Genomic DNA, 24482 nt, shown 5'->3' on the forward strand with positions numbered 1-24482 from the left:
ACGACTCTTGTTACGGGCCGTACAGGGCAGGGCAAAAAACTATCACAAAAAGGGTATGACCTAAGTCATTGCAGCATATGACACAACAGATCACTTGAAAGATGCTGTGGGGTGAAGTGTAGTTTTCAGCGACGGCGCGCTGCGGTCCTTCAAAAAATTCGGTGTAACTGAAGGATATGTTATGAAACGAGATGGCAGGTTAACTTTGCACTAACTAAAAAGCACCCATTTCTACTAGTATAAAAGTCCGACGCACACAACATGATTTATTAGCTATATATAGTAATAATAATTTCTATTATTATATTATTAAGGATATTGCAACATATTAATAAATGCGAAGGTGTTTACGTGTTTTGCCGCACGCACTCTAAAAATACCTATGTATTAATCAACTGGAGCATATTTTTTCTGTCATTGTCAATTATCGATGATTGAAGAAGCCATCACATTAAAAAAACGCGGTTAGTGCTCGAACCGCTGCTGAGGTCACTTAATCATTATTTCGATTTTTGAAAGCTTTATATTACAGAGTAGAATTATCACCCGTCTGGATTAAGTTGACTCTGGAGGATCATCCGTTGCCAGCTGGGGCTCCTAACAACATAAACATATGAAGAATATTCATTAAACCGTTGTATTATGATTCATTTTATAATCACTGGCAAGACCTCTAGTCCGAAGTAGTCACATTTAGCTAAATCCCCTCAACTGACTTATTGGGACAGATACAAGATATTTCTTAATCGAGTACATTAATGTGTGTTAGCTCTACTTAAAATAAACTGTTATTTCAACAACTCGTTGTTTTAAAAGATACTGAGAATACATATGGCTATACAAATTTCGTTCAGATTATAATTGCTTAAAGTGACTATATTAACTAAAATTTAACAACACATTATAGACATATGTTTTAATTGTGTAGGCTTGTGTATGCAGCTGTTTCGGCTCATGCAGGATTCTTCTAATTTTTTTCTATAAGTGCACTATTAACACCGCACTTAACTGTCAATCCGCATAACTTTAACGGAGGGTGATGGCATTTATAAGAAAGGCATGACCTATTTACCACGCGCCGTCACAAAACGAGTACACCCAGTTTTGCGACTTGTTCTCCAAAGCTTCCTTTTAATGAATACTTTTTTAGTTTTTGTTCATAATGCACTGACTACGTGTTCTATTTTGGTCTACTGTGAATAGCTTTTGCCTGCAGGACAGCGTGAAAAATTTCGATTTAATAACACTACTGTTCTTTTTTCGTGTAAAAATAATATGAGAAGAACATAACAGGACAAGTTGATAGGAACAACAATAAAAAAATAAAACGTGCTTTTGGTAGTGCGGCAGTGGCACTGATAACGAAGTATGATTACGATGACATGCCGTTAGGAGGGTTTTGTCTGTGAGTGCAGTTAAGGCTGGCAGCCTCCTCGCTTGTACAGGTCCTCTGCTTTGTCTCAAGTGATTTCTTGTGGCGTCGACCAAGTTCGTGGTACCTGTTGTATGATGCGCTCTTGCTGCGAATCATCCGTAATTGTCGGCTCATTTTCATCTCCTTCAGGTGCGGGTCGCGCACCGGTGGGCGCATCTCCCTCTGCCCCGACCTGGGGTACATCCGTGGCACTAGTGAAGCTGGCGGCGTTTTCGGCTTCGGTCTCGCCATCCTGATCAGAGTCCTTCGTCGAAGGACCCGAAGGAACCGGCGAGCCGGCTGAAATACGAAGTCAAATAATATTGCAACCCATTTTACACACAACACTCGATTCCATTCCATTTGCGTTTTGTCAAGTTACTGATCATAATAGGTTGAAGCAGCACGTTTTGCCCTATTGCGTATATATTCGCCTGAAGGCCATCAATGGGTTTGAAGCGTTGAATGCGACACCATGTGAAACATTGATATGTATTCTATTAGTTTAGATTTCGTTAATACTTGTTAAAACAAGAACTTTATACGAGTCGTCGTAGAAAAGTTGAGTCCGCAAAGAACTGCTTACAACATAGTGTCCTGGCATAGTTAATTCAGAAAAATGTTGATCAAACCAAAAATGTTATGGTTAGGTTCTAAATAACAATATAAAACATTTAACATTAGATAGTATAGACAATCCAGAACTTGCGAAACGTGATATTTCTCTGTTTACACAGAACCAGGAAGTTTAATGTAAATAGTTTGATTAATTAACAATTAAAAGATTTGTGTGTAAAAAAACAGCGCTATTTTTTGTGCTAACAAAACGATTTCTCAAAAAACAAGGTTCAGCCATTCATATCTGGATAGTGTTCATAATTTGAATCAATTAAAAAAAATTGGAAAACCTTCCATGATACACATTACCACAGGCTAATCATGAGGCTGCTTTACGCACACATATATAAGATACAAACGAGCATATTAATATACGTAATCAGGTAAAAACAGAACCCAAACTCAGCATTTTAATCGACGTAAAGTCTTATGGAAAATTTTCCAAAAGCATTTTCGTATGCGCACCTGTTATACCTATCATGCATCTGTTATATTTGATGAGCATTCATTGTTGTCTGGTGATATATGTCGGGAAATTTTCAGAGAAGTATTTATAAAAAGAAAATCACAGAAATAGTTTAAACGTCCGGGGATCAACATGTTTCAATTTTTCCAGTGTTTGGTACGTTACACCGAACATATCGAAGAATCATGCTTTCACTACATTAGCTTGTATACGAAAGGACCAGTTCGATGAATGCCTTGGTGAAGCGGCCTATGATTATCTTTTCAGCAGCTGTGTTTGTCTGCATACTTAAGAGAGATGAGCCAACTTCGACCAAGCCATAGCCGACCTTTGGGGATATTTATTCTAGCTGAAGCCATGGCTGCATTCGTCTCAAAGCTAAATTGATGTTTTATACAGAATTCAAATATTGCTTGTACCGATGATAGCGATTTTGTTATTTTTGGACGTGCCTTAATTTCTTACGCAACTTCAACGGCTCAGAATTAGGTATTTACAGGCTGGTATTTACAAAAAGGATACTTTTCAAATAAATATCTGCTTTAAGGAACAAACATTTTCAGATACACAAATAGTTTTTGATTTTTCCTCTTTAGTTTCATGTAACCATTGAAAATTTCTAATTGATTATATTCGATGGTCAATTTATCCATTTATGTATCCTCAAGTCTAACAATTGCCGCCCGCAGGACATAATGAACTTGCGAACAATTTCTACGCATTTCGCGCATTATATAGTACTTGAGCTTACGTCGCATCCCAAAAACAGCGCGGCATGTGCCGACTGTTCAGAAAGGAGTGTCCTTCCGTTTCTGCTATCCGACGCCTAGGTAATCTATCGTTTCGTCCAGCTCGCTGAGTAGCTTGCTCTATTGTTAAAACGTAATGCTGTTAAGCTAAGAACAGATCATTCAGCGGCGGAGACAACAACGAAACAACGCTTCATCACAATCACAATCATCATCATTGTTTATCTGGCTTGACCGGACCACCACTTTCTTTGGTATCTGAGTTCGGAATGTTTTGCTTTGGTTGCTGAAGAGAAGTTTCGGGGGTTGATTCCTTTTCTTCGGACTTACATCGCGAGATGTCGTTGAGCGACGTGGTCGAGTTAGCGGCAGAAAGGTGATTCAACGAGGGAGGAGGTCCTGGACGTTGTTTACGCGCAGGGTTAAAGTGGAAACAGTAACAACACTGGAACGCCAAAAACTCGAACTCTTCCCGAAGCGCCATACCGTTGTGGCTGCAGCACTTCTTGCAAATCAAAGCATACCTGCGCGAGGATAAGCAACATCATAATGATTGGGAGTGGCGTGTTATTCGTTTACCATCGATCAATAGCAAATTCCACTTGGTGAAGGGAAAGACCGCCAAGTTCTTGGACAGTCCTGAATCTATATGAACCACGATAAGAAGATTATAATTGAAATCTTGTAATAGCAATTAATTATGATCTAAGCATTATGGGACGATCCATTACCTGTTATTGGGTCCCTCACCAACGATATAATCAATAACCTTTTCAACGGCTCCCCTTTCTTGCGGGAGAATAGGCCGCACGGTTCGCGGAGCATAGGGACTGCGATTCGCTGTCAGTACTGTTAGAAATATTAGAAATTGTCAGTAAAACGATTCCAGCTGGAGAGTAGAATAATTTTTTCAATGTATATTTTCTTACTTTCAGCGAGAGATTTGGCTTCATCATCTGAGGATTCGGAGTAAGGTCAATCGATCTGGCACACTTAACTATTCAAACAAATAGCCGGTTACAGTTCTACACCTCACACGCTCATAAATGAAGAAAATATCTGTCAGGTAAATTTCGATTTCGACTAACCTTGGCTTGGCATAGGCTGAATCGTTTTCCGCAATTGGCCATGTTTCAGCGGCGTAAACGGCTGCTGTAGCTGCTGTTGTTGCTGCTGCTGCGGTTGCTGTTGAGGATGTCCCTGAAGCATGGACACATTTTGCATATTCACGGCGTTCATCGGGGTTCCCACCATGCGTCGCCGTATATCCATACCTACTCAGCGAATGGAAATCGCAGACAGTCCATATCAGATAAGCACACGCATCAGTTTCGAGCTCCAGTACCGTGGATGCACTTTACTAGGTAATTTTGTGCGTGTTTCTACCGCGAACGGTCTGATCAAAGTTTTAAGTAAAAGACAAGCTCGAAAAGCCGACAGCGTTATGAACTAAAGTGATCGCACACAATAAAAGTAATTTTTAAATAGATGTAAGCTTATAAGTACACTCACCAATCAGTTATTCTTCGTTACCCCTTCAATCATATGAACTCCACCCTTACTAAGCGAAAAGATGCACTTGTAACTTCCCTAGGCATTTATTTATAACACTTTTCTACGAAGCTACAGCGTTAGAATGGTCGACGATTAGCTGAAGAGATTTCTCACTCGAAATCCGTACGAGGAACCAGCCACAGGATGATCGATCACAGAATGACACAATATCATTGGAACCCTTGCTTCCATTCACAATATATTGATTTAGTTCAAAGTTTTCTTTCCAAAATCCGGTAGCCGTTGTATTCAAAGCATTATTGAGAAGAGCCGGCGGAAAATGCCGCCTTGTCATAGATTCAATACTTACTCGAGTTCTATGTCGGAGATGTAGCTCATCCAGCTTAAAACTACTAAAACGACGTACAAAAACTCTTTTACAATGATGTTTGATGTAAAAGATGTGTAAAAAAAGCATGTAAAAGAAAGTGATTGCGTTGCGTAGACATGTCGTAGGAAAGGTCCTACGTGTCATTGTCAGATGGAAAGGCCTGGTGGATGTTCGACCTTCAACAGAGTACCCATTTGATGGTCACACCGCTAATGGAAGAGATCCTAAAGGCACGCCTTATAGGACGACATTCTCTCCAGTTGTCGAGCAAGTGTATATTTAACAGCATTTTACCAATTATATCCATACGAAGTAGTTCTTGGGAATTACTTAAACGAGGTAACACTTAAGACATACGTCGGCGCTAACTCGACGAGACTAAACAGGTCGAACTGCTCTATACGTGCACTACGGTTACCGTGTCGGAAATACAGAGGTCGAACAAACAAAAAAAAAACCGCCAAACCATTATCACTAGTTTGAGGAAGAGGCAGATAGTCCTGAGTGCACGTTGACGTTCGTGGCTTAGTTCCAGTCATCAAATTTGGTCCACTCAGATCGTTTAGCTCACCGCTTTGCTGAAGTACAGCCGCCATCGCTCTTTGTTGCTCGGCCTGTGCTTTTCGCATTCGAGTGTCGGGATCGTACTTCTCCAAAATCTCCTGCGCCTAGAAAACCAACCATCGATCGAGGCGATGCAGACAATAGCAACAACAAAAACAACAATAGCGACAAGTATTTTGTAGCGTCCAAGAACTTCAAAGCAAGCTAGGAAACAACAGACGTTATTGTTTTAGCTCCCAGTACACGGAGTAGACCAAACGGCACTTCAGTATCAAATCGACATACTGATAACAGGAGTTAACTTATGAAAACGAATCAGTTAACTGTCTTTATTACTAATGCTGTCATATCATAATGCTGGTGCTGGTGCTACCGCGTACCTTCTTATACGTTTCCGTCTCCTTGACTTTGTTGATTAACACTTTCTTTAATTTGATGAGCCGATTTAGTTCCTCTTTTTTCCGCTCAATTCGTGACGTATAATGATATTGTAGAAGTCGTTTGCTGCCTATCAATGACAAACACAACAGCAGCTCAACAATACCAGACACCTCTAATTGAATAAAGTATTTTTATTTTGAGAAATAATTAGATAAAATCGTCAATTCGGCAAGAGCACAGCTGCTTTCGTAACGAATATAGGTTTTATAAAGGAAGCGACTTTAAGCGATTAGAATCTTACTTTCACTCGATATTCAAGTTGGCCGACAAAGATCCGTTGTAAGCATCCTAGACACAATAAGCATTATGTTCTTCCTAACACAATAAATGATCAATAATAAATGATCAAATAAGGTTAGTGGATACTTTTACATCTAAACTGTGCACTCTCATAGAGTAGTTGTGTGGACGTTGTAGTACCTAGAAGGACAACAGGGGCGAAGAAAACCGGAGCAAAACAGATGAGACTAGATGCGAACGACGAATGATCAAATATAAAATAGGCTGCAACACCTCCAATGATGATTAACATTATTCCATAAAATAGCATGGCACCTAAAAGGAAACCCAGAACATAAGATACAATTAATGAAGATGAATCCTCTTTGATGAATCTACTTGAAATGTTGCACTTTGCAGTTGATGATTATCTTTTTCTTACCACTTACACAGAAGACGCAGACATTGAACACAGATACTGCCAATTTAGATAAAAATTTTATTGATTAATTGATTTTGACCTTCTTCTTACATTGTAAGCTAAAATAATCGAACTTTATCCAAGCCAGCTACTTACCAACGATTTTTTTCATAGCATGTTCTGTTGCTTCATTAAATTCATGAATCTGAAATATTTGCTTCTCCAACGCCTCGAGCTGCTGTTCCAACGTCAGTGGGTCTTTCTGTTTGATCCAACAAAAAAATGTTGATACTAAGTTACTATCTATTCATAAAACATATTTTTACTGCTCATTAAAAGACTCATAGCGCTAGTTCATTACGGATTTCAGAAAAACTCGACGATAAGAATTATATTACCTATCTATTCACCTAAAATGATCAATTAAAACGAACACAGAATTAAGTAACGATACGACTACTTCCAAATATTACAAAACAAAATCTATTGCCTACTTATCATCTGGATTAACATCAAATTGCTCCTGTCGAACTCAGCTGACTTTGAAATTGAATAACTTCTGCTGAGCTGCTAGCAGACAAATCTAGCAAAACATTTCGAACGTTGACTTCAATCCGCTTATTTTTGCGATAAACCCCTATGATTACAGAGCTTTTCATGCTTTAAAGAAGTCACATGCTTCTAAACATTTACTTCGAGAGGCCACAGAAAAATTATATGGGAACGTGGATAATAGATATACGACTGTCTAGGATATGCCAGAATGCTGAAGGTAGAGCATTCGTAAGACACTGAAAAATTCGTCACTCCAGCCTGATTGTTTTAAAAATTCGCCAAATTCGCTTGCAACAGTTTTATAGTAGGAATAAAACTCATTTGGCTTTACAGGCTATAAAATAACAGTGTTCAATTAGTTTGCTTCTTTATTTTTAATATGTAAGAACTGATGTTTATCCACTGCTGGTAATTATGAACAATAACCACAATAAAGGAATCATTTACCCTTAAGTTTGTTTATCTTATACATTTGGCCGATTATACAAAGCACAAGTAATTGACGCTATAGGAACAGCATACGTTTAGAAATAAACCGCGCCATTCGTATTTTGAAATGAGCAAGAAGCAAGGCGAAAATTCAACGAACACCAAGGGTAATTCACTTAGGATGATCATTTATTTAAGGTCTTTACGTAATCCAGATCGGCTGTGTACTATTCTAAACCCCACGACAGCGTTGGTATCTGATAAGCCTTTCTCTATGGTTATCTATGACAAGTTAACACTTGTCATAGATAACCACACAGAAGGAATGTTGTGAAAGAAAATTGTGTTACTGAGGTGAGGTCAGCGATGTCAAAGAAGAGGGTGTTCGTTTATCCATTGGTCTTCATCTGTACAACAGACTGGTCCGTCAGCTTCATTCAATTTGCAGACTTTACAATCTGCAATGCCCACATCCTGTCATGCATGTCCATTTGTTCATAAAGGCCTCAGAATATAGTAAGCGTGCTCACTAGATCTGCTGTGATGGATGCCGAAGTCATGACTCGATGGAGCTAAAGATCTCTACGGAGGACCTATCTCTATCGAGGCAATAACTTTTAGTGAGCAAATTCATCAAATGTATGACAACGACTAGGCGTTAGTGAAATCTGTGAAAAATAGCATAGTCGGATAAACAAATTTCACAATTTCCTTAATTCAAGGTATACAGACTAACATTAAGCGAGTTATCTTTTTTTTGCATATCCAGTAAATATTTCTTTAATTATACACAGATGATTCTGTAGAGTTTATTTATCCATCAGATGAAATCGCTATACAATTTTTCAAATCAGTATTTTCAACCCGTTTGATCGTGTCCGGAAGAAACGGCTCCAAACGAAGTATATCCTTAAAGCCTTTTTTTTTTAATTAGAGAGAATTTTTTAATTAATTTTTAAATAGAGGGATGTATATATTTGAGTTTCGTGTTTTGTTTTTGAAGTACAGTGATCGATCTTCATGGGTTTTAAGGGAGTGCATAGCTCTACTGTACGTATCGAAAGTAGGTTACTTGTCACTAGGCGTAATAGGAGATCGATATAGTATGACAAATTTGCTAACTTATCCTTGTGCTGGACTTTCTTATATTTAAGCTTTCAGAATCCTGCAACTAGCACTTGTGACAGCATTCATAGGACAAATTCAAAACAGCTGTTGTTCGTTTTCAAGTAATTTCTCCTGATTTATAGACTCACCCGAAATTTTGAAATAATGGCACCCATCGCAGCTGTTTTAGAAGCACTATACGAATGAAGTGATCTCTTCCTTGTTCCGTCCCACCGATATTAGTCTACGCCTAGAGAAGAACACAAATCAATGAGTACACAGATTTACAACAACACGATTCGTTCTCCGTGTGGCAGTCGCTGTCGCTTTGATTAATTGGGGCTCTGACGACCCATCGATTTCAGTGGGAGAGCTGCGCTGCCGACAATACGGGACACATCAGCAACAGCGGCCATGTGTAGGATAATAGAATTAGGCGTTTTGGTCGAATTTCAACTCGAGTCGTTATTGCTTAACTATACGATTGTAAAGTCAAATGTCCGGCTAACAAGCCGTACGCAGATTAAGAAAATTGTCTCTCTAAACGTACAATCGTGTGTCCTGAAAAAAATAAATCCATCATACTGGGCTCATAGACAAATCGAAGAGACAACTGCGGCTATTGACAGCTGCAGCGACTACTATAGAAGGATCGACGTGTGAAATGTTGAATTATTCTGAAATTATGCGCGCAATCGGTAGATGTCTGTAGACAGGCTCATTGAAAAGAGATTCATAGAAGTTCCAGTGCGTGTCATTCTGTGTAGCATTTCAGTGTGGTGCATGATCGCTGACATTGGTTGTGCCGAAGACGTGTCGCTCTTGTCAAAATGGTTCTTCCGGTGCGATACATTAAATCTCCAATGGATATGCAAAAATGGACGAAAAGCAAGGCGTATGATGACTACATTTTGTTTCTTGTTGCAATGAACAACGCCGCCAAGGGAACTAACGGGAAGTTAGTGTCTACATATCAGTATAACACTTATGTAAGGGGCTAATATGCAACCGATTGAAAGGACTCTGAAACAGCTGAAACTGAATAGTATTCTGCCTGGAGCTCTGGATGGCTAGCTGTTTGAGCATCATAGGTTCTTCCAAAACTCAATTATTGAGTTTTACGATTGGTACCGTCCTTAGGCATTCCTTCAGATGGTTACGTACATAATACACGTTAAAATGTGTTCTACGACTGTATTTGAGCTTCTCTTAACCCATGTGAAAAAAGCGCAAAAGAAATTTAAACTTAGCAGAATCCTGTAAGGTATACAGTTGGTAAACTCAATAGTATTCGTTAGCATTTCACTTAAGTTCAGTATTTTATAATGGACATTTTTAATCATATATATATATATGATATATTAATATAAGTTTGTTATTTAATGCATTGTAATGTCAGACCTGTAATCTTCGTGTTCTGCATAATCGCCGACAGAACCTACGATCGGTGCAGATTGACGGTTCGTCTGCCTGAGGTCATCTTCAGCGACGTATCGGACCTAAAACCAGAAACATTTTAGATTGACTTTTCTAAAGTACAACAAACATACTCTTTTTAATAATATTCTGGCTTGCAGCAGCTTTGCGCTGTACTACGAGACAAATATAGTTTTCATTTAAGAACAGTCTAATGTACTATCAGCTCGCGAGCATTGACTGCGTATGTTGTAATAGCTATAGCTATTCCAATCGCACTGTTTTTTAGTGAGTGAGACTAAATTTCAAGATTTTTATTTGCTCTAGGCCGCCCAATTTTTAGTAACTGACGTAGAAGACCGTTTGAGATGCGGTCTGTCGTTGGAGATTAATTTGTGCGAACCCAAAAGCAACTATCTAATATGACCTCAATATTTAAAAATGTTATCCCATACTAAGTATTTGCTTCGAGCCGTTCTGCCTTTCTTTATCTTTGCCGGTGGCTGGAACACAAGAAATGACTGCGCCCAAAAATCATCGAAGTCTATCTGCTGCTTAGTTTCGCAACAAATGCGTCAAAAAAAGTGTTGATAAGGTACTTGTTTCTCATTTGCGAAAATCGCACATTAAATCATATGAAGCGTATTCTCAGAATCATAGAAAAAAGCGTATATTTTGGCATATTGATAGTGTTGGTGTCACCCCTACATTTATAATAGAAAGAAACATGGAATGAACGTGAGCAGGAGAGTGTCAGGTGTGTAAAAAACATCTTACAAAATCCTATGCGGTCCTTGTCAAGCAGTTTTTCAATTGTAGCTTTGAAAGAAAGACACCTACCTATTCGTTCGCTCCTTTCATTGCTTACACTCACTGGCTTGACAACGGCTTATAACTCACAACTCCATTACCACTCTAATCAAGCTACAAACAGAAATATGTATTAGCACATTTACCGGTTCATACCTCATATTGCAAATTTAAAGTAAGGTCTTGTGTGTAGTATCAGTAAACTTAACCCTTCTCGCGTGAATTAGCTTAATATATGCAAAGCGTGGCAGGTGACGTGTGTGTGCTGTTTAAATGTAAACTACCCGAAAATAAACATGATATTATATACTACACAATAGAACAACTGGTGGCTCCAAACAGCACTTTCGGACCGAGTTCGATAAACATTCCTTTTGTAGTTTCGGCGATGTCTATATGGGAAATCTCAAATTTGCTCATGTTTTTTTAATTTTTTAAATAGTTTTTGGGGTGCTTTCGTGGCGAATTTTCCGGAACATGTTGTCCGATTATTGAAAATATTGCAAAGATTAAAAAAAAATGTTCAATGAATTTCATAGGAACGCCCTACATAAACATTTAGGAGTCGAATGATCCGCTTCAGCATACTAACTGTTGCGATTCCGGCAATCCGGCAGCGGAGAGAATACTCACGATAAATAAACGTCAATCAGAACATTCTAAATTACATAGTCAGGAAAAGATCTAGATTACAGAAATCAAGCGTTTTTACAGAAAAAAAGTTTGGTTTAGTTTCAGAAACATTGCAATAATTGTTGCTGGAATAATTCAGAATGCTCCTCTGTGTAGTTAGGATATCAGACAAACCTTACGAAACAAATCCGGAACATATTTGTCGTGACACCTCGAAAGAGTGATTTGTTTTTGCTCTTAGTCTTATTCATTGTCACTTACATGAGTTCATTGCATCAAAACTTCTGATTCACTGTTATAGGTTAGACATTCCAGTTGTTGCCTTTTATTTAAATGCTTAATGCATTTCTTTAATGCTACAGTAAAGCCGAAGATATTGCGTTAACAAAATCCACTGAACATATTACCATATTGCGTTGAACACCGGTAACGAGCTTCTGTCCAATATTACAGGTCACTTATCAAAACTTCAGAGAATTGCAGGAAGTTAGTGGCTCTCCTCGACAAACTTGATCAGTTAATTACTGAAACTCCACCAGTGCAGCAGCCTGCGCGATTCGGTAATGCAGCTTATCGTACATGGTATTCGAAGATGGAAGACCGCAAGGAAGCGTTGCTCAAAGAGCTTCTACCCGAATCCCTATACGATCGTATCGAGGAGCTGGCCGTATATCTCGTTGATGCTTTCGGTAGGCTGCCAGATAACAGTGAACAGTTTGTAACTTGTGACCTTTATTAAAAGACGCAACGCAACATGCTGACATTTCTTACAACCTAAGCTGCAATGTAGGTCGACAGGTTGCCTTCCTAGAGGCTTTTATTTGTTTCGTTTTTGTTTATTATCAAAGAATGCTTGCTTTTTTTGTGTTGACATTAGGTTATATTAGTAAGAATAACATGTGTGAAGTGATTATGATATTTGCGTAAGATCATCACATCTTTGTAAGTTTTAATAAATATTCTGTTTTGCCTAACTCGACTCTGGCTGCATTTAGGAAATCAAACTCGAATCGATTACGGAACGGGTCATGAGATGAACTTCGCCCTGTTTCTAATGTGTCTTTTCAAGATGGAGTTCCTGAATGAGGCTGATGCACCAGCCGTTGTTGTCAAAGGCTTTGACAGGTATTAGGGAAACTGGTTCTTAAAGTGAGCTCTTATTAGGAGCTTTAATTATGAATAATGTGAAAGAATGCTAGCTTAGATGAGATGAATTTGTGCCGGAAGTTCTTAGCTTATATTATAAGCTAAGAACTTCCGGCATATATATATATATATATATATATATATATATATCCGGAATATAAGTATAATATTTAACTTTATTGACCTTATTTTCAAAAGATACGAAAGCTTTTGACCCGATTGTTTCGATCGAACCGTACGCGTTACGTATTAAGATGATGGCTCACTTATTTAATACCATTTTTCAATTCGCACACTTGCAGATATATGAAACTCATGAGAAGGCTACAAACTGAATACAGAATGGAACCAGCAGGAAGCCATGGAGTGAGTGCCTATGATTTTCTATGAAGATAAATTTGCATTTCTGTTTTCTTATTTTCCCATACGACGAGCCAAGGCCGATAGGAGACTTCTACCACTGCTGTATCTAGGCTCGACTACACATCTTTGGCCACAGTACAACAGAGAAAGAACCGTCACATAGAGACGCATCGATGCGATCAGCACAATAAGCGAAATTCCGCAACTAGTGCGTTGTAAATAAACAAGTTTATTTTTACCACAATATATGAATTGCAGACTAAATGGTATTATTTTCATTTTTCAAAATGTCCTATGGCGTGGCCTCTTACAGGTATGGTCGCTGGATGATTACCAGTTCCTACCATTCATTTGGGGAAGTGCGCAGCTGATCGTTGAGCCTCCACAACAAGCCATTGAAGAAATTTCTGTTCCTTGTCAGTTTCTCAATGAAGATATTCCTGAGAAGTAAGTGTTAAGAGTCTTAACGTGTAGTTTAACTACCAACTACTATATTTCAATGAAACTTGATTCCAACAACTCGGCCAAAGCTTGATTCTACAATACTGTTGAAACAAAATCGAGGTGCAACCTACTCAGCTTCGGACGACTTCACAAAGCGCCATGCACTATTCTACAAATATCCATATATTCTTCCTGAATGCGTCAACTCAGTTCAAACAAACCAACAACTTAGACACGCTGCGTCACATGACGACAGACACAAGACGCACAAAGGTGCCTTTGCGTTCAGGATCAGTTTGCCGTAATACATTGGTTTGGTCTATACGCCCCGAAAAAACAACGATGTTAAACGAATGACAACCTTCATCCTTTTTCTATTACACGTTTTCTCTCATATATACTATTAAGTAATCTAATTATCGCTAAGAGTCGCTGTATATCTGTATTTAATTTATTCCGTCTTTAATTTCTGCACGAATAATCTGTAGGTATATTTAAATATAATTAAATACGTATCTTCTTACTAGATAGACATCTAGTTGAGCAAACAGTACCCATCTAGAATTGCCCTTATACTTATTTGTTATTACCAGATACGAAAATGATTATCTCTTCATGGCTTGCATCGCATATATTAACCGCGCAAAGAAAGGACCATTTTTCGAGCACTCGAATCAACTTTATAATGCCTCAGGAACACCTAGCTGGCAACGACTAAATGAAGGTATTCACGTTTCATCTGGTAACTGATCAACTGGCAATAGATGTTAACCACATTATTCTCTCTTCAATCAGAAAATCTACAACGAATATAGAATTCTATGTACAACATAATTGTAGATACATGATAAGAAATCTAATTCATATTGGTAAGAGATAAGCGAAACGTGAGACAAGGCTTAATCCACGTTTTGATTTTCAGGATTAATCCGTATGTATAAAGCAGAAGTACTGGGGAAGTTCCCAGTGATACAGCATACGATGTTCGGGGACCTCGTATCGATCGAGCCTTGTATACCGCAAGCGGGAGCCAAAAAAACTTTAAGTAGCTGTTAAAGTAAGCAGGAGTATTCGCCTTGCTAGGATTACTCATCGATATCCTCCCTATATGATAGAATACGTTAGTGTTCAATACTACTAAATAAATAACATGTCGAATGTTATCGATTCCACCGATGCTTTCATTATGAGATAGTACCAATAATGAACCAAGATAGTGAAATACATACAACGAGCATAGCTGCATGGCGCTTAATAAGCATGCCATGTACCGCTGAAAATACAAAACTTTGAGAACGAATTGTTTAATTTAGAAAATCAACTTAGTATCACGACGCGCATTCTGGCTGTAGTAATGCTATGCGCTACTTTATGCTCTGAATGTAAAAAATTATAATACACAGCTTTTTTTGTATTAAACCTGCCACATGTACCGTGCTATGAAGTATCAGCATAAAAGAAACTAATACGCCTGACAAAAGTCTCAAGATGAATTTGTCAAAAAAATCCAACTTAATTTCCACCAAGCTATTTCCCCGTAGCTGATCGTGGTCGGTAATTCGTGACGCCTGTCGTCAAAGTCCCATAATGTTCCACTATCCATTCGTTGTTTACTTGACACACTAAATAACGAATTTTATATAACTCCCGGTTCTATACCAACCACTATTTCTAAAGTGCTTAACATAAATAGGATAGTAGAGTTTATTCACGAACGGCTGATCGAGGAACGATTAAATCACTCAGCCTAAAAGGCTTGCATAAGGCGTGTGAATGCCATTGCTGAAAGAAACTTCAGTTAAGCGATCTTTAACTTAGGCAAGACATATTTAATGAGAAAGATGCGACTAGCGATGGTAAAAGGATATGCCTATGCTAATTCAAGTATACAGTCCAGGAAATGGTATTATCTTCCACTTTGGGAATGACGTTTTTTCGACCAAATTCTTAGGTTCGTCGCTTTGGCATAGAAATGTTGTCATCGTCTAAGTCGGCCACGAAGTGCACCGATGAGCTTCCGAGTGTAGTTTAAGAAATTACAGCACCCAGAGACCCAGGAGGTGGAAGGACCGAAATTTTCATAGAAAAGCTTATACATCGTAGATGTGTTTTTATAAATTGTGTTTATAATGTACGAATGTATTACGATGTGTGTACTACTGCTACTAAATAATTACTAGGTTCTGTTTCGAGCAATTCCTGACGGGTATTGATACAGGGATTGCTGATAAATGCTCTTGATTTATATATTGTACGCAGTACCTTTTAAGCAACCTTCAGAACACTGAAATCAGTCTTAGAAGGAAGTTTCTTCAGTGCTACAAACAATGGCGCAAATTTGCAATTTGTGCTAGTTTTCCCGAATCTTTTGTTTTGTTATTTGGTTAAAAAAACTTGCAAATAGGATGTGTTAAAAATACCGTCTTGGGCCATTCTATAACCTTTATTTGATGAACGGGGACGTATACGTAGTGCTACATTAACTACCAAAGCTGGCAAGTAACGAAATTTATCGCAAAGCCACATTCATTGATTGTAACTGAAATGAGCTATGCAAAAACCAAGGAGTTCTTCCCCTGTGCGACCACCAAACTAAATCATGAGCGCTCTTCTGTTGCTTATCATCTAAGTAATTGCATTTCCTAAATTCTTTTATAATTTCTTTAAATTCCCTATAAAAAAGATATTCATTTCTTGACTCATATTACACAATATGAAGTACGTTCACCACGGCTGATTGCAGTCTGACCGATGAATGAGTTTGTCAGAGTCAGTGTTAATGTTGCGTTCAAGATCGGCTGTCTACTTGCAATTTCTTCAACCTTCCCTACGCTATTGAACCACATGAATCAGACATGGCGAGCTCATTTTACCAGCAGAAGTCTCCAATGTATAGAATAAGCCTTACAAATCGTTAAACTAAATTTAGCGCCGTTACTCCCTGAGTCAGATATTGTAGTCACCTCGAAATGATAAAGTATTTAAGTGAACCAAGGGTAACTTGTCGAGGATAAGTCATAATACGAATACAACATATATCCAAACCGCATGCACCGAAATTAAATAAAATCATAGAACAAACCGTATCTTGATGTGTATATTTGATTTATTATCATCTGAATTATTGAGAGCACAGGTATCAAATGTAAAAGCTTTCTTGATCTTCTCTAATTTGGGCTTTTCCTCCATATCGAGACCCTGCGTAGAGAAAAAAATGCATTAAACTAAATCAAACATTTTAAAACAGCTAATCTTTTTATGTCACTGACAGTTTCTGCTGCACTTCATATCTGAGTTGACAATTAATTAGTTCAGATTTGATAAGATCATTTAACATCAATTTCTCTAGTTGATAGCCTAAGCAATTGCGACATGTGCAAATATAGTGAATGACAACCCATCCACATATGATTATTGCCGAAATGATCGAACTAGGCATGCAGGAGAAAGCACTTACGTACACGGACTTTTTAGGACAGGCATTTAAACCAGATATGGTATTTCCTGTTTATTATCATTAAAATTAAAAAAAGAACCATATGCGTAGATCAAAAACAACAGCAGCTACTCGAATTTGTAATTATCTGAACTATAAATGTAAACGGGGAAGATTCTACACGGACGGCCATAGACCTAGGTACAAATTTGATAGATAGTTATCCTCATCATAGGTACAAGGTTACTTACATATGGACTTTAGTGAGGTGCCTCCCCAAGGTTGGGTTCTGGAAGCTCTGGTGCATCGTAGCTTACAGATTGCTCTGGTGTCAAGACAGGCTGTTCGACTATGGGCTGCTGCTGTGGCGTTACACCATAGCCAACTTGAGATAGTTCAGATTCGGTCGGGGCGTAGCTCGACGGTTTCGGCGCGGCTGCAACAGGTGAATCAACCACGTGGTGTTGAATGGTAATCGTTTTGTGAACTGATTGCGGCTGCTGAAGAACCAACTTAGGAAGGTGTAATGTGATTGGCTTTTGATACCACTGAACGGAGGGCGAAGGTATAATTGGCACCTGGAACGTGTGCTGGATATCGGGTAATTGAACAGGTGGGGCAGGCTGAACTTCGATGTTCGGGAATTGCGGCAAATGTGTGAGTACCCCCTGTATAGCTGCAGCCTTTCCCGCAGCCACAAGCTGTGGAGCAGCTAATACGGCTGAACTTGCCTTGTAGCCAGCCTGCGCGCCGGCTATCGCAGCTGGGACGAGAATCTTCCTCTTGAGGTACTGAGCGCCCGCAATCTTCAAACCCGTAAGTCCAATTGCACCCTTGATCGCGAGTATTTTGGGTACCGTCAGCAACTTACCGCCGATAATGGCTGGAACAGCAACGCCGGCCAAGGCTGGTAGCGCTGTTAATTTCGGAATCATCGACGCATCAACTACGATGATAAAAGCGGATAGGGCTGTAAGGAACTTCATGATGAGTCCTATACTTTTGCGCCGGCTTTACGACAGACAAATCATAAGCGTTTAAATTGGCGCAACCAGAATTCAAAAGTGGTCGTACAGCTCGGACAGCGAGGACGTGATATTTTCAAATTGGTATTGTCTCCAGATTGAGCTCTGGATGAAAGCTGCTGGGTTTTTAAAGGAAGGGATCAAGCTACGGTACCGATCTCCGGCCACGAAAGCTGGCAGAGAGAGGGTAGTAGCGGCAGCAGCAGCAGATTACAAATCGGCTTGAGATTTCCTGCGAGTGTCAGAGAAGAACGACTCGCCCGATAATTGCTACTAGGGGGCTTGACTTAAAACTTTGCAATCCTAGATAATTAAGCAAGGACCAAAAGCAATTTTGCTAATCTTAAATGGTTTGATTGATAGCCTTTACAGGGCAACCTGTCGAAGTCATTACTTTGACAAAACGGTACGTACAAAAAATGAATACTAATAGTATTATTTACCTGCGTTGCCTGTATGCTGTACTTACGACAAATTACAGATGATGAATATATTAAGACCTATGTAGGTTTTTCAAGTCGAGATAAATGCCAAAAGTAAGGTCAGTTTTCTTTGACTGCTTAATGTATGAGTTTGCAGGTATGAATGTTGATGTCGTCTTCAAGTTCGAGCTTTCATTTACATATTCCTGACATACTCTATGCTATTGAACTACGTACATGTTTGTGACTTGCTGCGGACCCGATGAGTTCATCTTACCAGCGGAGGTCTCTACTGCATGAAATACAACAAGCTGTACTAATTGCTAAATCATATTTAGCGCCGTTGTTCTCTGATCTCAAAATGATCAACTATTCAAGTGAACTAGTGACAACATGCCAAAAGCAAGAACGTACTAATACCCACACGCTTGTATATATATACAATTTGCTCGCACTGAAGTGAAATAGTAACACAATAAAACTATATATTATTATCAGCTAAATTAAAAATAGGACAAATATCGGATGTAAAGAAATCGCTTTTGAAACTTTGTAGCCAGTCCATTTTGATTACAAAGTTAACTTGAGTGTTCTCTCCACCTAACCTAACTGGGCAAATTTTAAATTTTGATTCGACCTGCAATAAGCTGATGAAGTCATACAGTAATTACACACCCGATAACTGTGCCGACCATAAAATTATATCATTGACAAAAAAGCTTGCTTTGAAGTTCGGTCGATTACGCAACGCCCTGAGTGGGTAATTTAATAACGCGTCGTTTACTACTAACCATATAAATCAACAATTAATGAGTTCCATATCGCATCGTACGTGGATGAATTTTATTGAACTTCAAACTAAACCGCTATATGCAGAGGTAACTATATAGTCAAATTCAGCCTATTTTACAAAACAGTATTTTTTTTCGGTCCTGTTTGACTTATTATTGGGTAAATCGTCTTCTATCAGTTTTGCTCTCAGGTTACTAAAAAGGTCCCGGAATTATCGTAGTTACTGAAGAGAATGGTTTTATCTGTTGTTAAGACATCGGCCGTTATAGCTAGAACACATCTAGTAGTTTAATCAAGCTAGTATATTTGATATAATGAGATTTTCTTGCGCGCTCACACTATATATTGGCTTCTTCGTAGATATCTTAAGAGAAGAAGTGATGCGATTAAATTAGAAACGTCATTCCATTAAATATTATAAGCTCACTGGCAACGAAACTTCGCTCAAGATAACATCATGCGACATGGACAGTTCGTATACTTCTGACAGCTACATCGATATATATATACATATTGGGTAGTAAAAGTAGTACTGATGATTTGTAAGCCCAAATGAAAACAAACGTATTTTATACCTTGCGACAATATTACTATTTTGATGATTACTATTTTCTGGTAATGCTTAATATCTTCCTTGCATAATTTTGGCGGTTTTTGGCCGAAAAATCGTGACAAATAACCTTTGTATATAGTTCAATTGACAGCATTATGGGAATTCTGCAGAAACCCAAACAGATGATGATAGTCGAATGGTACAAGATACGGGGCAATACGACGAATGCATTAAAATTTCTTATCTAAACGCTATTAATTCTTGCCAGATAGCTAATGATAAGAGCATCCTAATTCCTGTCTATTTTTCAACAGCTTGTTGTAATCTTGTTGGTTGTTGACAGTAGAGATCCCAATAGATGATTTTGCCAGGCGGCAACAGTTGATAACGAACGATTTCTATCAAGTGCCACCAAACATATAGCAACACACTCCTTGGCGCCAGACCAGGCTTTGCCTCAAATTGTGAAGTGCACTGTTTTCGCACTGTTGTGTACTATTGTTTATATCCTACCTTTTTTTTTTAACTGTAATACATTGTTTTAGAAATGGCTCTACTTCGTTGCGTCTCAGTAGAATTTTGCGGATGGAAATTTTTTGCGCCAATTCGTATAATGCACAATAAAGCTCGTTTTTATAGCCAACTTCCTTGAAGCGGTGATAGATGTTTAGTCCCTCGGCCATTTCGTACCTGTTCACGTATCGCTCATTTTCCAATCATTTCATTAAATTTTTTTTGGAAATTTGTCGGCCGCTAAGAGAACATCTTTCACATCGAAATTTCCTGAACCAATAAGACAGAACCATAGGTTTCTTTCAAAAACTCATTTTGACTATAAACAACGCACGTTCTGTCATAGTCCTATGCAGCATTTTTACCTTTATCGCAAGTGTTCGCAAATATCGCAAAAAAAAACAAAATATTTGCAAAAAAGTTGGTCATTTTCATGACGTTCAATCTCAAGTCTTCCAGCGATTTGTACCATATGTACGACTACTAAATCTCAGCTCTCAAGTAACACCAACGCCGGCCCGGCACAAATGAAGGCTATGTAGCTAAAAAAACCGTCAGTATTTTTTTAAGTATTTTAATTTGTTGAATTAACCCAATATTTTTCTACAGATATATATTTTTGCGACTTTCGCAGTCAGTTTTACTAGCCGTGGTTGAGGTATGAGATATCCAAAAGCAAAAACCGTTTAGTCGTTAGAGTTCTACGTGATAAGTACGATCTCTTCTTACTTTTCCCTATAACGCGAAATGTAATGTTTTTTTTTTTCACAAAAGGCAGTTAAGAATTTGTTAAAAATATTCAAATCTTTCGGGCGGTCTAATATCCGCATAGAATTCTAAAAGTTTAAGTCGGTTTCAGTTTGAAACAGCAAAACACGCGCTAAATAAGCGGTACAACAGGTCAATGGTCACGCAAAAATGGCTTTATTTAAAAAATGCAACATAGGGTACTATACTCCTGTTAATAGACCACATGATGTGTAGGACACCGTAGTGGGATATCTCAATCAAGGTAACTGAAGAATTGTAGCCAGGTAATAAATTGAGCGGAAGCAATGTAATCGAAGTGCTAAACTGGGTAATGAAATAGCTCGAGCTATAAATACTCGAAAATAGCGGAGTGGCTTGGGAAACGCAGGCAGTTTCTACCAGCTGACTATGAAGTAAATCCAATTAAAACAGCGCTGTTGAAGAATGAAGCTCTCTTTAATTGTGTCACGCGGAAATGGAGCGGCAAAACGATGAGCAATTGTAAAAAAAAGGTTCGGGTTCACATGTCGCGTTCTGGTCAAGAGCGCTTTCGATGAGATTCAAAGAGGTAACGGAGTGCTGTACAGTAACAAAGTCCAGTGTGTATGCGTGGTGTATATAGTGTGCGAGAATTAAATAATAAATGTATAAGCTCGGCGTTCATAAGTAAATGTAAGAAGATCTTGTACATACGTAGTGTTGTTAATTACTATGGGTCCTAGTATTAGTATACTTTTTGTGAATACAATCTAACTAACCGCAAGCTAGCCGATTAAACATTAATTGCGTTAAGTGACCCAAGCAGTGTACCTTTTATAAAAATAGACGTTATCATAACGATGATTTTATTCAAAATCGGTACCTCCAGAGGAGTTCTAAGGATGCTACAAGTCAAAACTCAGAAGAAAAAGAATGAAATCTTCCCTAATAGTTTGAAAGCCGACAGAGGCAAAGCAAACACAAGAAACCACACCTGTGGACAAAAAAAACCGTACTAATGTTATTTTTCAATCTCTGTTGAGAGGGGAGGTGTCTGCGACTAAGATAACCTACATTTTTTAAGGTTTTATAACTGCACCGGTCTTCTTTGGATAGATTTCCAAGCCGTAAAATTGATCTAAGGCAAGTTTAGTGAAGGCTCACCAGTGTAATGTAATTAAGGGTAGATCTGTGCGGTGGGTTACTCCGGCAAGCACCGTGCAGAAGAAACTATGAAGGCAGAGTTCGTCTAAATGAGCGTTGCGCCCATCTAGCACTTAGTTACTTTATTTCTTTGAACTGCCAAGTAGAGGGTGAAGTCTGACGTTTTTATTGCAACAATCAGAACGGAATATGTCTAGCCAGTCGCCACCGTTATTAAACTGTATCGGCTTTTTCTATCCAAATTAATTCTACATAAAATAAAAAAAGCGGAAGGTTGAGCTTATTGCGTTTAAGTCGACGGGCTATTTTCGGTTTTTTGACCATCCCTTCTAGTGGACTATCTAATCGATGCGTTTCCCAAAACTAAATAAACCAAACTAGGCAAAGTGCTTGTACTCTTGCCGAAGGTAGAGCTAGATTTTAAGAACGGGTCTAGTGTAGGAGCATTTGGACAGCAGGCGAGCAAACAGTGGAATTGTAGACAAAGAAACGGTGGCGTGATGGATTATTTTCTAAAAAACACATTGTTTAAAGATCTAAAACGGAGATGATGAACCATAAAGAATGCAAAACAGTTTGGCGTCGTCTTAACTTGAATACTGAAGGCGAAGGTTGGGGTATTCGAGGAAGAACCAGGCGCCCTCAATCAGCAGACAGTCATGTAGTGGGGTGCACGGAGTAGTCAAACCAGAGCCCGGCAACAACAAGAATCGTTGTGTCTGCACATCGTAGTAACGAATTTGACGTATAGCAACGATCAATATGCGGACCAACAGGTGTCCTATTGACCGTGACGAATTTAAAGAATGTTGAATCTCTATAGAATTGCTATTGCAGCCAGCTGGCTCCAGCGGAGATTAGAGTACAACTGACCGACACTACGGGTTTGGCCGAACCAAAGGCAAAGTCAGTTCAGCTGCTCTGTAACAAACTGTAGGGGTTGCGGCACCATGTTGCCTATGGTAATATCACCCGCTGAAAGATGTCCGAGAAAGCAAACTGTAAGCATTCGAAATCTACGGCGAAAGGCAGCTAAGCCTGTTCCGATAAAAACTTCCAATTCTGATTTTGTATTCTATATCTTCAGCTTAACTCTATATATATATATATAATAAAATTACCGAGGACTGCGTAAAGTTTATCACTACTATGTGCACCATTTCGGTGGTGCCATCAGTTGACGTAAGCACTCGGATAATTCACTTCAACTGAGAAGTTGAATATACGTAAGCAAAAACATACATTACATCGTTAATCCAATTTAGGCACGTGTCTCAAGCACTAAAAGTTAGCCTAATACAAGGGAAATGGCCAAACGAATAAAACTTATAAAGTAATTACTACAAACCTGGGTAAATTCTAACCTTCAAAGCAAGTTTAAGTACGTAGACTTGATGTTGGGAAAACGAACTTTGCAGTTGAAGTAGACGCGCGAAAATCGGTGGTACTATTTTTTGGGCATATATATATATATATATATATTATTTATTTTTTTTATTTAAAATGAGTTTTCAAATAGACGAAAATTAAAGGTTCCTTATTTGTTAAGATGTAAAATGGCAGTAACATGCAATATCCCTCTAAAATTAAAGCGAGTTTGAAAACAACAATACAAAATAGACACTTGGTAGTCTCCATCTAAGTTATCAGACAAGTACCAAGTAAATGTGTATGACGCCGAAAATGAATTTCTTTAATTTGTGTGAACTATTTCTACTCATTGCGAAGTGTGATTTCGTTTTACAATAGTTTGTCTAAGCAAAAAAATGCTGCATAGATAACAATTACAGAGCTAACAAGCCGGCGAAAAGTTCGATTGTTCGAATTCAATAGAAATATTTATGGCGCAGAGCAAGTAGCTCAACAAACGGACGCTATCAGCTTTACGGAAGACACGATGCTAAAATCGTAAGATCGTAAAATATTACTGGATCACAAGACTCTGCCTTAAAGAATTATATTCTTTTATCTCAGGAGTTCCTCTTTATAGGATAGCAACAAACTTATAATGACTGTGCTTGACATTGCCTAAATCGAACCGATAATTTTGATAAATATAAATTTTCCTACAAGCTGATACAACCGCGTGACGGGCAGGAAAACTGTAATATTCACGTTACGGAAAACATATTTTCGCGCATTTTTCGACAGTGACTTGAGAACAACTT

General features: G+C 38.5%; 3 protein-coding genes across 5 annotated transcripts; 1 reads left to right on the forward strand and 2 right to left on the reverse strand.

Annotated features, from left to right (window-relative positions):
• Nucleotides 1-228: 228 nt before the first annotated feature.
• On the reverse strand, nucleotides 229-9205 carry Lnpk (zinc-ribbon metal-binding protein lunapark). Of its 3 annotated transcripts, none has more exons than XM_022794151.2 (10): nucleotides 9018-9205; nucleotides 6934-7039; nucleotides 6558-6692; nucleotides 6077-6231; nucleotides 5599-5800; nucleotides 4336-4521; nucleotides 3979-4096; nucleotides 3578-3771; nucleotides 1500-1714; nucleotides 229-597 (listed from the first exon to the last, which is right to left on the reverse strand). In XM_022794151.2, the coding sequence occupies exons 1-10, from the start codon at nucleotides 9042-9044 to the stop codon at nucleotides 556-558; spliced, it is 1380 nt and encodes a 459-aa protein (XP_022649886.1). In that variant the 5' UTR covers nucleotides 9045-9205; the 3' UTR covers nucleotides 229-555. The 3 variants fall into 3 exon arrangements, with proteins under 3 accessions (XP_022649886.1, XP_022649888.1, XP_022649889.1); XM_022794153.2 differs by having other exon boundaries at nucleotides 6077-6204; nucleotides 9018-9203; XM_022794154.2 differs by having other exon boundaries at nucleotides 5704-5800; nucleotides 9018-9203.
• Nucleotides 9206-9336: 131 nt separating this feature from the next.
• LOC111245596 (serine/threonine-protein phosphatase 2A activator-like) lies at nucleotides 9337-14848 on the forward strand. The gene is made up of 7 exons (XM_022794155.2): nucleotides 9337-9826; nucleotides 12181-12416; nucleotides 12723-12852; nucleotides 13176-13239; nucleotides 13550-13683; nucleotides 14274-14404; nucleotides 14603-14848. The coding sequence occupies exons 1-7, from the start codon at nucleotides 9699-9701 to the stop codon at nucleotides 14734-14736; spliced, it is 957 nt and encodes a 318-aa protein (XP_022649890.1). The 5' UTR covers nucleotides 9337-9698; the 3' UTR covers nucleotides 14737-14848.
• Nucleotides 14849-16768: 1920 nt separating this feature from the next.
• LOC147757753 (uncharacterized) lies at nucleotides 16769-18256 on the reverse strand. Its single transcript, XM_022794157.2, has 2 exons — nucleotides 17368-18256; nucleotides 16769-16878 (listed from the first exon to the last, which is right to left on the reverse strand). Exon 1 carries the CDS (start codon nucleotides 18100-18102, stop codon nucleotides 17377-17379), a length of 726 nt encoding a protein of 241 aa, XP_022649892.1. The 5' UTR covers nucleotides 18103-18256; the 3' UTR covers nucleotides 16769-16878; nucleotides 17368-17376.
• Between the last annotated feature and the right edge of the window lie 6226 nt (nucleotides 18257-24482).

Source organism: Varroa destructor, unplaced genomic scaffold (genome assembly GCF_002443255.2).
Source record: "Varroa destructor unplaced genomic scaffold, Vdes_3.0 BEIS01000002.1, whole genome shotgun sequence".
NCBI classification, from domain to species: domain Eukaryota; kingdom Metazoa; phylum Arthropoda; class Arachnida; order Mesostigmata; family Varroidae; genus Varroa; species Varroa destructor.

Bases quoted from the DNA above. Each gene is read 5' to 3' on its own strand.
- LOC111245596 (XM_022794155.2), top strand. From the start codon at position 9,699: ATGGTTCTTCCGGTGCGATACATTAAATCTCCAATGGATATGCAAAAA. The intron at 9,827-12,180 runs GTTAGTGTCTAC...CCAATATTACAG, and splicing joins GCCAAGGGAACTAACGGGAA to GTCACTTATCAAAACTTCAG. The intron at 12,853-13,175 runs GTATTAGGGAAA...GCACACTTGCAG, and splicing joins GTTGTCAAAGGCTTTGACAG to ATATATGAAACTCATGAGAA.
- Lnpk (XM_022794151.2), bottom strand. From the start codon at position 9,044: ATGGGTGCCATTATTTCAAAATTTCGG. The intron at 7,040-9,017 runs GTGAGTCTATAA...TGGATCAAACAG, and splicing joins CCATTATTTCAAAATTTCGG to AAAGACCCACTGACGTTGGA. The intron at 3,772-3,978 runs GTAATGGATCGT...ATCCTCGCGCAG, and splicing joins GGTGAGGGACCCAATAACAG to GTATGCTTTGATTTGCAAGA.
- LOC147757753 (XM_022794157.2), bottom strand. From the start codon at position 18,102: ATGAAGTTCCTTACAGCCCTATCCGCTTTTATCATCGTAGTTGATGCG.